The 12,541-nt window shown below is 36.1% G+C and overlaps 1 protein-coding gene across 4 annotated transcripts in view; it reads right to left on the reverse strand.

The window, feature by feature from the left end:
* Window positions 1-12,541, reverse strand: part of CDC14A (cell division cycle 14A) — a 67,072-nt gene that overhangs the window by 29,830 nt on the left and 24,701 nt on the right. For all 4 annotated transcript variants that reach the window (XM_056355313.1, XM_056355314.1, XM_056355312.1 and 1 more), the window contains exon 5: window positions 7,238-7,317. In XM_056355313.1, coding sequence (XP_056211288.1) covers window positions 7,238-7,317 — 80 coding nt within the window. The remainder of the gene's footprint in view (window positions 1-7,237; window positions 7,318-12,541) is intronic.

Consider the following 12,541-nt stretch of genomic DNA (forward strand, 5'->3'; position numbering starts at 1 on the left):
CTAATGGGAATGTATACATAGCATAAAATCTTTAGAAGCTGTAAGTTTTCTGAAGGGGCTGACAGAAACAACAAAACCTAAAACAATTAAAACCACAAAATGAAGTATTTAGAGAAGTATGAATGGAAGATATGATTGTAGCAGACATTCTGTGTTACATGTTATTTTGCTATAACAAGGATTTAGATGTTTATCTGTATGCATGTAACTACTTCAACTGATAAGGCATCTGATACTGCAGTACATAAAAAAAATACTGAGGGAAAAAGCCACATAATCTCTAATCCGTTAAGAAGAGCTACGAGAACAAGAGACGGAAGGGAAAGGAAACAGGGAGGAAGGACACTGAACTTGACCTAGATTTATAAGATTAACCTATCACAATTCCAGGTGTACAGTATTCTTAGCTACAGTTCCCACCGACAGCTATCACCAGTCAAGTGCACATGGGTGCTGGTAGCCAACATCTATTGCCTACATCATCCATACCTCAAACATCTCACTCCTGTTGCTGTGCACCTAACAATTAAAGTAGATGTGCTATGACTGGAGAAAAGAGCTCTGCTGTTTCACACAGTGAAATAATAGGACTGAAAGCCAGGAAAATTCCAAATAGGCAAAGTTTTTGGAATGAACAAATAAAAACCTGTTTAAACCTAATCCCAAATTTCCAGAAACCCAAAGAACAGTGGTATTCTAGTGTTTTTTTAAACAAACACAACACAATTGACATCTGAAAAACTCACCCCCTCATCTGTCTTTTGTGGCAGAACATGACAGTGTAATGAAACCATAAACAAACAGCAGATATGAATGACAGCACAGTAGTGCAGTAACACCTGGAAGCAGTGACTTAATATCACCTAATGCTTCAAGTGCAAGCATGATTGGTGAACCATGGCAAATACTGAGCATATTGTATCTTGCCATAACCTCTCTCTTTCTCTCCCTTTGCCCCTCAAGTATCTTCTGGTAAGGAAACCCAAGCATATCATAAAAGCTCTTTCTATTCTAATTTGAAAAACAAGAAAATGGAACAAAATCTACGCTTTTTCCTTAAAGCCATAGCCATTTTTATTTCAGTACTCCCAATCCTTTCCAGATTAAGTCCAGGAATATTTTTTTGTCTTTTCTAGTTTCTGGTCTATTATATCAATTCCAGATGCAACCCCCTTTCCGAAACTTTACTGTTTTATGCTCCACAAATTTAAGCTCAGCTATCTACAGTTATCAAATTTTAGGTGTAAGAAGAAATTAATCTGGCAGAAGTTTTAAGTACAATCCGTAAGGACTCTGCATGCTGGATTCATTGATACAGTAGAGTGATATCTGAAGTACAGGTAAAGCAAGGGCTTGTGGACTCAGTGTTAGGAGAAGAAACCCAGGTTACTAGTTTCAGAACACGCAGCAAGCAATAAAGTGCACTTTACAGAGCTGTTTTAAATATTACAACAACACATTAAAAAAGTATTATGAAGCAAAGTCACAGCATACTTATGAAGTGTTATTTTTTTTATTCAATCTTCCTATCAAATAGTTGATTTCATATGATTCCAGAGAAGTGTTAGTATTCCTTTAGAGTTTAGTCATTTTGCAGAAGCATTAGAGAGGACAGATGCCTACCGTCAATTTTACTGCCAATTACATGTCTAGAAAGGCCTTGAAATACTCAAAAGGTAAAAAATAAAGAGTTTATCATGCCTGATTTCCAGAATGTTTTAAATAAATTACTCAAGTAAAACATCCCTTTGTTTAGATGGAGTTGTCTAAGGTATTTTAAGTCACTAAGTATTTTGATTCTTTCTTTGTTAAAAGCAGAAGCAAAACAAATCTCCGCCTGCCTGCCCCATCTCCCCCAGCAACCTAGATGCCTTCCTCCAGGCTGAAGCAGTTAACAAGTTTTTTGGGTTTTTTTTCCCCCAATCAGTCAGAAGTCATGCCAAATCATTGAGAAACTTAATAAATATTTAAAAAACAAGTTTAACCTTACTTTCTGAATTCTTCTGGATTAATGCAACTCCTGGAGAACACTAAATAATTAAAAACTAATCCAGAACAGCTAGTTCAATTTCACCATTCTTTGTGTCAACCCATTCTCCTACTGATTCTGTATAAATTTCCAGACCATAGATAAAAACTTTGAATACTGTCAGAACTAGTACTAACCTATACGAAAATCCTGTTAGAAATACAGCTGTTCTCATACCACATTGACTTAAGTCAATTATATAGTGCTAGATCCACCAGCATGCATTTTCTTTCTACCAATAACAGTTCTATTTCAAAACTTTTAAAGCAATAATTAATAATTTTAGCTTGCATAAATCGCAATAGATTCTGAACAGGCCAAACCAAATACATGTACTAACAGTTATGAGGAAGAGCACTATGAAGAAAAGTACCTTTGTTAACCTCGCAGAAACATACAATTTTAAATTAATTTTAATTCTAGACATTCCTCCTATTAAACTTATCCTTCTCCTTTGTCCACTGTACAAAGTCAGCATCCTATCCTACAGAAAACTATGTATGTGCTTACATTTAAGACAGCAGTGATTTTTTAACCCAGTGGGACTACTTATGCATATACAGAAACACTGAAGCGTTTTCACTGGTGGAAACCAAGCTATTTGGATTTCCTTTTTGTTCATGTTGGAAGTCTGTGTTTTAAAAAAGCATAGAAGAGAAAGCCAACCTCATTTCGTATCAGAATAATAGAAGAGAGCACACACAGACATCTCCTGCACAGTTTAACAGTGTGGGTGCTCTGATTTGTGTTGCTGATCACGTTTCCATTACAGTATTCTTCCAGTCTTTTATGGCCAAATGCATAATCACCTTGATTTTCAAACAGTGCTTTACCAACTATTACCTGATAATACTCTATTTACTTTCAAAGTAGAGAAAAATGTGACTATTTCTATGAGATACAGATGTAGTACGAACCTGAGCCAGCATTATAGAGCTCAAATCCCATGTCCGATTTCAGTTACTGTAGCTGACCTCAATACTGGATAACACTTTCCCTTTCACCAAACCTCTTAACACTGTCAATAAAACAGTTTGTTTCCTCAGCATTTGCCAATAAAGAAAAAAAACCCAAAAGCCACAAACTAAAAATCTAGCTCCAAAATTCATGTCGTATCTAGAGACTGAACACAGTAATACAAATTATTTTTTCTCTTTAACATAAAGTCAATACAAAGTAGTTTGAGGTAGAAATCTAATAGTTTCACAATAGGAAACTGGTATTTATAATAATTTAAAATGGTTTTAACAGTTTTCTTAAATGGAAGTGAGGAAAAAAAAGCACAAGATCTTCAAGGGACTCAGCGTCACCAAGTCACAGTGAATAAGCCAAAAATAAGATGGAAGTGCCTCAAAGACAGTACTGCCTTATGCTCCTGCTTTATCTTTTAATTTTTCTCTTATAAAAACAAAACCAAAAGGTTTACATCTATCTTGTAAGAGGGGTATTTCGATTTCCTTCCACTCTGAACAGTATTTGCTGAAGCTGTCTTTAAATGAAATACCAGCTGAAGACCTAAGCCGATTAAGGCTTTTTGAGGTCACTGAGCTAGATGAAAGCAGATCAGTTTGCCAGCGATCACTTCATGTGAACACACCTCAGCACTCCATAAAGAATCTGACAATCCTGCAGCTTCTACCTATTGAAAGTTTTCTATTTTTTCCAATTAGATGACACTTCAGATAACAAGTTTCTTAATTTGGTAAAACAGTCTAGCTGTAACACTCAACTGATAAACCCTTGCACATGAAACTATTCAGGGATGACCTATACTACGGAAGTTATATAATATCCAAGTTCCAGGTTCCAAGAATAAACACAAGTCAATAAGTACTGAATACCAATGATTAATACCTCAAACTATTTCCTTCCCAGACCTTTAGAATAGAAGGGAAGAGGTAAGACATTTGGCTTATGTTTTTCATTGTACATAAGAGTCATTTTAGTCCTTTTCATGTCATTAAAGAAGTGGAAGGAGTGCGAACTTTCTCAGCACCAACTTGTTTCTTCAAAGAATAGCTTAATGCCAAGCAGAAATACTACCTAAGGCAGTGTGCTACTGCTTCCAGCACAGGTTTGTTTGCTTGAGACTCTGCTCCTGCTGTATTTTGCACCAAAGATCTCAAAAGTCTTAGAATGGACAGGAGGAGAAAATCTCAAATGACTTGGAAAACCAGGGAAGGAGGAATAAATTATTTCTTCCCCACTCCAAGCTAATCTAGATTGTCCCACTGCAGGCCCTTCATCAGACCTACTTGCCCTTCTCTCAGCCCTGGTAATTCTTAAGCTTTTTACATAACTATTCCAGCCTCTTCTTATGAATTCAGCTCCCAAATATCCCCTCCTCTATCAGACTCTCCATTCCTTACCTAGCCTCCTATCTTGTCAGAAACCTTCAGTTTATTTCCTTACTTCTGTGTCTCGCCTCCTGTACAGCTAGATTATACAGCTGCCTTTCCCCGCAGGACAAACTGCACGGCAGGTAACAGAATGTGCTTAGGCTCTAATCCACTGCCAAGACCTGACCTAGTCCAAAGCAGCTCCAAAAGAAACTGAAGTGCTTTCTAGCCCCACACCATATAATAAAGAATGCTCAAGAAATCAGGATGCTTAATTTTTCCAGCTAAAGCTCATAGTACTGTGTTTCTTCTAGGAACAGCAAGACTCCACTCAAGAAGATTGCCTCCCTCCCATCCCCTAAAATAGTCAAAGCTTTGTGTTAAAAAAAAAAACCACACAACCAAAAAACCCCCCCAAAATATACTAAAACCTATCCACACCACAAAAGACCACCGCAAACTCCAAAAAAATCTTCAGTTTCAGCCAATCATTTTTCTCCCAGGTCTTAAAACACAGACAGACTGCAGAGGAATTTTTTTAAGAAAACTGCCTACTCTATACATTTATTGCCCTCTTCTCCTGAAGCTGACAAACAGAATGAAGCGATCACACTTTTGTAATCATTCTGACAACCCAGACTACAAAAAAGTAGTCCCTTTGCCAGACATTGCCTTCTTCAATGTTTTCAGTTAGTATTCTCAGCCCCCACCCCGGGGAAACATGAAATGCTCTTTGTATACAATATAAAGTTATCTTCAGAAAACCTTGCAGTTTTGTGTACTTTTTGACCCCCTCCTTTGCTGATTTCAGAGTAGCTAACTATTCTATTTTGGAATAGAACTTTATGAATTTAACCTCACAATGATTTGCTTTGAGTAATTACTTAACATGAAATTGTTTCTTGTCATTAAAATTTGTTACTGTGGTTCTTGTCAGCCTCAAAAGAAACCACAGAGCCAATAATTTTCACTACTTCCTACCAATTTTTATTACTATGACTACTGCCATCATGATAAGGAACTGGCTGCAAGGCAAAGGCCTTTGGTTTGAGCAAACAGTGTCATATAATACTGTTCTGGAAACACACTCTTCCTGCCAAGTTTTCTGTCTCCGTTTTGGCATCTGACAACCAAGGCTCTTCACTGTGTCAGAACCTCTTTTCTGCACACCTTAATCTTTACTTTGGCAAGGGAGAAATGAACCAAAAGACATCGGAATTCACTATAAGCCCAAACAGTAGGTTTCTTCAATGGGTGAACAAGATACAGCTGTTACCAGGTAACATACACCCTCCACTGCTAAGAGTTTTGCTTTTTAAGCAAGTTTTGAATAAACTAAGCTTAAGATCCTGAAACAAAGTCACTTTAGTATTAAAAGCTTTTATGTGAAAGAAATACTCCTGCAAAAATTGAATTTGATTTGATACGAAAAAGAAAAGCAGGTTTTTTTAGACTCCACTAAAATGTTACATAGTAATCCCCAGAAGAAAGAGAAATATTTCACTTGTTGCTTCCCCAGAACGATAAGGCGACAGATGAAGGTACTGACACAGTTTCTGTGCTCAGAGTACTAGAGTTTGCTTCACAGAACTTCTTGCAGCAGTTTCCCAATAGCTGAACCTTCTGTAAATGCAAAGGACCAATGTAACCATTTCAAACAGAGAAGACTGGGAACCAAAGAATGTAAAAGGTGGAGAAAACTATACTTTACTCTTTGTTTAAGTTAGATCATCAGTTCCTGTATTTTATATAGAATTTGGAGATTTTAAATAACACCAATGTGTTTATAATAACTGATTTTTTTTATGCATTGTACCAAGTATTTTTTATAATTAACTGAAAAAATATGGGTATCAATAGCTCAGCAAACTTCTTGGGCTTTGGAGAGCTACGACCAGGTCAATGTATAAACTCTCTGCCAATAAAAGCTATCACTGATTTGATACCCTTTTCTAAAAAAGGTGTTTGATGGTTTAAGATTTCATAGCCAAACTGTTCTTTACATACAAATCTACCACCCCAACAGTTTATATTGTATCTGGCTCATGTACAAGCTATGAGATGACAGACAATCTGATCTTCCTTTGCTGAGTGGCTGTAGAATCAGATGAATTTGATACAGACAAGGCAAGTCTACATTTTACAAATGCATTGGCTCACAGTGAATACTACTTGTAAATGCTGACTCCACTAAAAAAAAAAAAAAAAGATATTGACCTTCTTGCAGTTGCCTTTTATCGCCAGCATTTGCTTAAGACATACGGTATTTTCACTTATAAAGCACAAGGACATTTCATGGTCCACACCATGAAAAGAATTTGGAAATCTCTTTATTAGATGTGTGATAGCTAAAACTCCTCAGATCCTTTTCAATATAAACTTAGTACAGAGAATAGACAGACTGATAGGAATTATCTATGATTCATTGAAAACAGAAAGGCAAAGCAACTGAATAACTTGAACATCAGCACTTGTTCTGTAAATAGGGAAAAGATAACAGCATTCATGTAAATCTAGCTGGTTAGGTAGTAGGTAATTTAAAAGATTGACTTCCAAACAGTAAAACATGATATACTATGAAGAAAAGTTTTAATTCCTACATCACAAACATGCTAAGAACTATTTTCAAAACCTGACAGCCTGCAAGATCAGGAGTCATTACTTAAAACTTAACTCAATCTAAATGGCTTTATTATTCCAACACTGAGTAATTCCACCAGAAGTAAAATATACTTTTTCTGGAGATCAGTCATTTCTATACAGCATCTGTATCAGACATGAAACCCTTTTCTGGGAAGGCCATCTGAAAAATTTTTATTTAGCAAATTCCCAAACACAAAAGTTAGGCCCAATTCTCATGTTCACATACCTAAATGGAAGATATGGTGGATTAGATCCAGACAGAAGTGTTCTGTGAGCTTCTTCTGGTGTTTTCTTCAAGTATATTACCTGAACAGGATTGGGGAGAGGAAAAAAATAAAATAAAAATCAGCCCTTAGTCTGAAAGCCGTTAACCAAACGTAAGCTTCCCCCCAGCTCACTTAACTGCTAAGAATGTATACCATACTCCTTCATGACCAACTCTTATAACATTTACAGGTCAGAAAAGACAGACCTACAAAAGTAAAAGACTTAGAAATCAACAGAAACTGGGATTTCTTCTGTGTCATTCCCCTCCTTTTAAAAAAAATTACAATAATAAAAAAACCCCACATATTGCTGCAACTGGGAGACTTTTAAGACAAACTCAACATCATACTAAGATGAAAAATAGGTGTCTATACTAGTTCTCTGACCAACTTCAGCTGAGTCAAAATATTATCACAGCAGCTGACAAAGGAAACATTTCTTTATCATAGCTCAACGGAAGACTTTCCAGCACAAGTATCTTTTGATTCTTAATTGTCAATATCAAACTACTAATTAACAAAAATACCCAATTCAACAAGCTGAACCTGTTACTACAAGACCAACATACAATTAATGCAATACCCTAAGCTAAGGTTCATTCTGCTATCATTGAACACTATCAGCTGCATTAACATAAGCAAAAAATTTGAATACAACCACATCTTGTTGCATTCCAATGTCTACTTGTACAGTAGAATTGGTCCTAAAATAAATTTCATTTTGAATATATATTAAGCAAGCACATTATTTACAAAAAAAGATTTTTTCCAGTTTAGAGTGGCACATTTCACATGCACAAAATGTTTTGTAAACAAAGTCACACAACTTTCCTAGTCATTTCCCCCAATTCATCTTATAACCAGCACTTATACAGATACTTTTTAGATCTACACGCATTTAACTGTTGAAAATAAACTATTCTAACAACTATTTTCTTAACTAAGACATAGATTAGTTCCTGATCTAAAAGTTTTATTCAGCTTTTGACCTTGAGGACATTAGAATATAGGTAAATGGTAGTCACTCCAAAATGTTTGCAATTTGCTCTATGTCTAAAGTCATATCTCAAGTTGATGGAACTCTCAGTATTCTGTAAGATGTCAACATGTTAAGGAGATTTTCTTGCATTTCCTCCTCAAGCATGTACACGGCAGACAGATAATAATAAAAAAAAACCCCAAAAATTACTGAAGTAAAACAGTCTGAAAAACTCTTTGCCATAATGCAACGAAAAGAGGGTCCAGAATCATCTGTTTTTTAACTACTACCTATTTCTCTGCTTTGAACAACTGATCTAATTTTCGATCAAAACCCTCCCAACTGATTTGCTTTCAAAAGATCAATTGCCTGACACGGAGTTACATTTCTCTCAGTCTCCAATGTTGGTGTTCCGCTCATCGTGGTCACAACGATAGCATGGATCAGTATAATCAGCACCCAAAAAGAGCAACAACTCCCACTGATCTTCAAATATTAAGTCTCCTTACTACAGCAATGGCATTACTGCTGTTTCATTTAGCAAAAGTGCCCAAATTACATGTTCCTTATAATTAACGCCCCTGTACAAGCTCAAACTTCCGTATTTCCCCTAGCTCCTCAATCTCTGAAAGCAACACATCATTTCCACCCTAAAAACAGACCACAGTTTCTGCAGGGAAGCCATTCCATTTATTCTGTGTTACCAGAGCAGTTGTTTCTAACTGAAATATTGAATTCTTTGTTGTTGGATAAAACCAGTGATTATTAGTATTGGAACAGATTGAGAAATTTACTTAATGGATAAATGCATTTACTTAATTCATGAAGTAGAGGGGTCCATTTTTTCTTATTTTTAAGCTGTATAGTCTATCTACAGCAATGACCGCTAACTAATGGCACCAATTTCAGGCTTTGAACCCCTACAGCACAGCAATGCTATTCTGCTTTCACAGTTAGTGTAAAAGATTTTTAGTTTGTGAAATAAGTCTCCTTTGTATTTCCTTTATAGTCCCTCTCACCACAAAGGTTTTGCATTTAAGAACAACACATCCTGTCCAACAGATTTCTGGGGGGAGTGTATTTCATAGAAAAATACTGATTTTATTCACATCAATAATGTCAATCATCACTTTGATTAGCTTACATTTAAAGCCCAAATTCCTACTTGTAGTCAAAACATCCTTAAGATTGTAGTTCAGAGACTTCAGGAAAAGATTAGTTTCCCTCTTACACAATTAGGGAGTCAGAAATCTGAAGCAGGGGCAAATTTGTACTAAATGAACATTTTCCCGATAATACAGTTTTTATTTCACAGAAGTAATGGTACTTCAAAGCTGTCTCTGCTCAGACACGTATCCATAACATTTTGAACCAAACACTGCTAGTTGTCTGTCTACAAAGCTCATAGATACCAAGATGGAAACAGGAAAAAGACATTAGGAACACAAAATTAAGGAAGAGAGGGAAAGAAGCACTGAACAGAGTGCCTGAAAAAAACAGAAGCATCAGAGACATCAGGAATAATGCAATAACTGAAGGAGGAAGTTATTGCATTATTATGGATGTTATGGAGAAGGAAACACTACAGTACATGTCTTCAGTACTTAAAAAGTAGTGATAACCAGTAAGAAAACCCGAGGAGACCATTTCTGACTCATCTTTATCAATGAAAACTCCGCAACTGAAACTTAGATTCATTTTTCAATCTAATATGATTAATTTTCAAAGTGCTTTCATTCTGCAATATATACAAATAAAAAACCACAACACAGAGCTTGTTGTGCATAGTTCATATAAACTGAACCTCTATCTAAGTAGTAAGGTGAGTAAAACCTTTTTTTGAGAAAAAAAACCACTTTCCAGATAGTAACTATTCTCTTACAAGAGCTGCTGTATAAGGGACAAGGTTCTGCTCCCTTTCCCCACTGTCACTGCTATAACTCTTACCATGTGGCACTGCTACCTGTAAAAAAAAGAAATTCAGCAAACATTGAAAATTTTCAAGTATGTTTCTTCTAATAGTGTGGTTGAAAGACAACGCTCTCCACAGTTGGGACATTATGCTGACATACGTATCAATACTGGCCACACACACACTGCCAAGAAAATCTGTACCGTATGTCCTAAAAAGTTTACAGAACAAAAAGGGAATTAGTATTTTGTAAGTCCACCTTAACACTCATCCACAGTATTTCCAATACAATTTGGTTTCATCTTGTTCCCGCCTGCACCTGACATTTTCAAACAGGGATTATATGGAACAAAGCCACTCTAGTATTGCTAAGTTATCACAAGAATTCTGTGAAGCCAATCTAACCCAATCTGAAGAAAGGTGTTGATTGAACCAGCAAAGAGGCTGTATACGCTGCAGTAACTGAAAAGCCTTTGTACTTGCTGACCCTCCAAGGGAGGAACTGATGATTTGAGCAGTAGTGTGATATACTTAGATTACAAGAGAATGAACCCTTCAAGCTTCAGGTAGAGCTAAGAAGTCTAATTTTTAAATTAGGTGAAAACTCTCCACCAAGCAAATGACTGAATGCAGCAGTTTGCTATTACCCAGTCATTTGCTATGATAAAATTACGAACTTAAGAACTCAACAGCTTTTTCTCCCTTATTGGCATTATATAAGTCTAAGAACAGCTATTACTACTAAAATACACACGTAAAGTAATTGTGAGAAAGAAATATGACCAGTCCATCTGCTATCTACAAGGAAAAGGAAGAAGAGCTCACTAGATCTCTTTTCAGAGTTTGTCACAGTATGAGAGTATTATATTTCCCAGGACTGCTCAAAAGTCAGATTTTGGTCCACTGATCAAGTTTTGATCTTTGAAGAACTATAAGAGAAAATTACTACATTTCTTCTACAAGGACAGAATTAAAGCTCTGGGTTTACCAGGAGAAACAATTGTCATACATATATGTTCTGTTTTCCTCCTGCCCCATTTCTCTAGAAGAACGAAAGCAGTCACTGGTACAAACTGACTAGTATTCCTCCTGCTCTTTTCCTCCAGGGAACCCAAACCTTACAGATCGCAGACTGCACAACCAGGCAGGGATTCCTTTGTTTCCAACCAGAAAAGAAACAACAAATACCTTAAGAATATGGAAAGAGACACCCAGCCCCCAGTTCATCCATATGTTATCAGACAGGAAAAAATGCACTGTCCTTCACAATTTCTCCAATAATTCATTCTTAGATGACAAGTGGGGACTTCATGTAATCACCTCAGTACAATCTGGTTAAACCTACTCCCTCTCATCCCTCCTTCCTCCAGAAACTACTAGGGACAAATTGAGTCAAACCAGGCTACTTTAAAATTGTTTTAAAACAGTTTAGTCTTGCAAGTACTTTCATGCATACCAAAACTAAAGACTACTTTTTTAGCACACACAAAACCAAACAAAAAAAAAACCCCAAACAAACAAACCAAAACCATCAAAACACTATTGTGGAAGACTACATAAAAAAAATCCCACCAAGTAAAATAAGTCTCCAAACAGATGAAGGGAAAAGCAAAGCAGTTCTAGATATTCTTCCAGATACTCTCTGTGGCTCCTAGTACAACTTTGCAATATCTAGCAGCACCCTGCTTAACATCACTGAACAGTCTGTAGTTTCAGCCAGTCAGGAGGAATGCTGAAGTTCTCTGTAAGATTAGAGAAGTCTACATGTTCTTCTGTTCTTGTAACATTTCAGATATTTTTGCCTTCTTAATCTCAATTTTATGACAGACATTACCTTTGCAAAATTCTTCACAGCCCAGACAGCAATTGAGCAACTGGACATGATTAGTCCAAAAGTATTGAAAGTCCATTGGAAAAACTGATACTTAGAAAACGCATCTTCCCAAGACGTGATTTACAAAGAGGCTATTGCCAATGAAGTTTTAAAGACTTAACTTTCACTTAAACTTATGACTATTAATAGAATAGTTTAATAGCTATAGAGTATTTCCATACAACGTGTCTAAGAAGCTGTTTAATGGAACAATTTAAGTTGTATAATCATCACTGGAAACCCACTCCTAGAACCTGATCCACTCTTTTCCACGTTTCATTTTACACTTAATATTTTAACACCAGAACAAATAAAACAAGCCTTCTCAATTAACTTTCACTCATTGGTAGAGTTCATAGTTATAGGACTTTCTCGTCGAAAAAAGCCTGTATAACTTAAGACATAACATCTAGAAGACCTTAAATCAAAGAGTACATGTATTTCTGTCACAATTTGGATATTCAAATTGTGATAGATCAAACTGCCCATTAAAAACAGTT

This window comes from Falco biarmicus, chromosome 11, assembly GCF_023638135.1.
Source record: "Falco biarmicus isolate bFalBia1 chromosome 11, bFalBia1.pri, whole genome shotgun sequence".
In the NCBI taxonomy this organism is placed as follows: domain Eukaryota; kingdom Metazoa; phylum Chordata; class Aves; order Falconiformes; family Falconidae; genus Falco; species Falco biarmicus.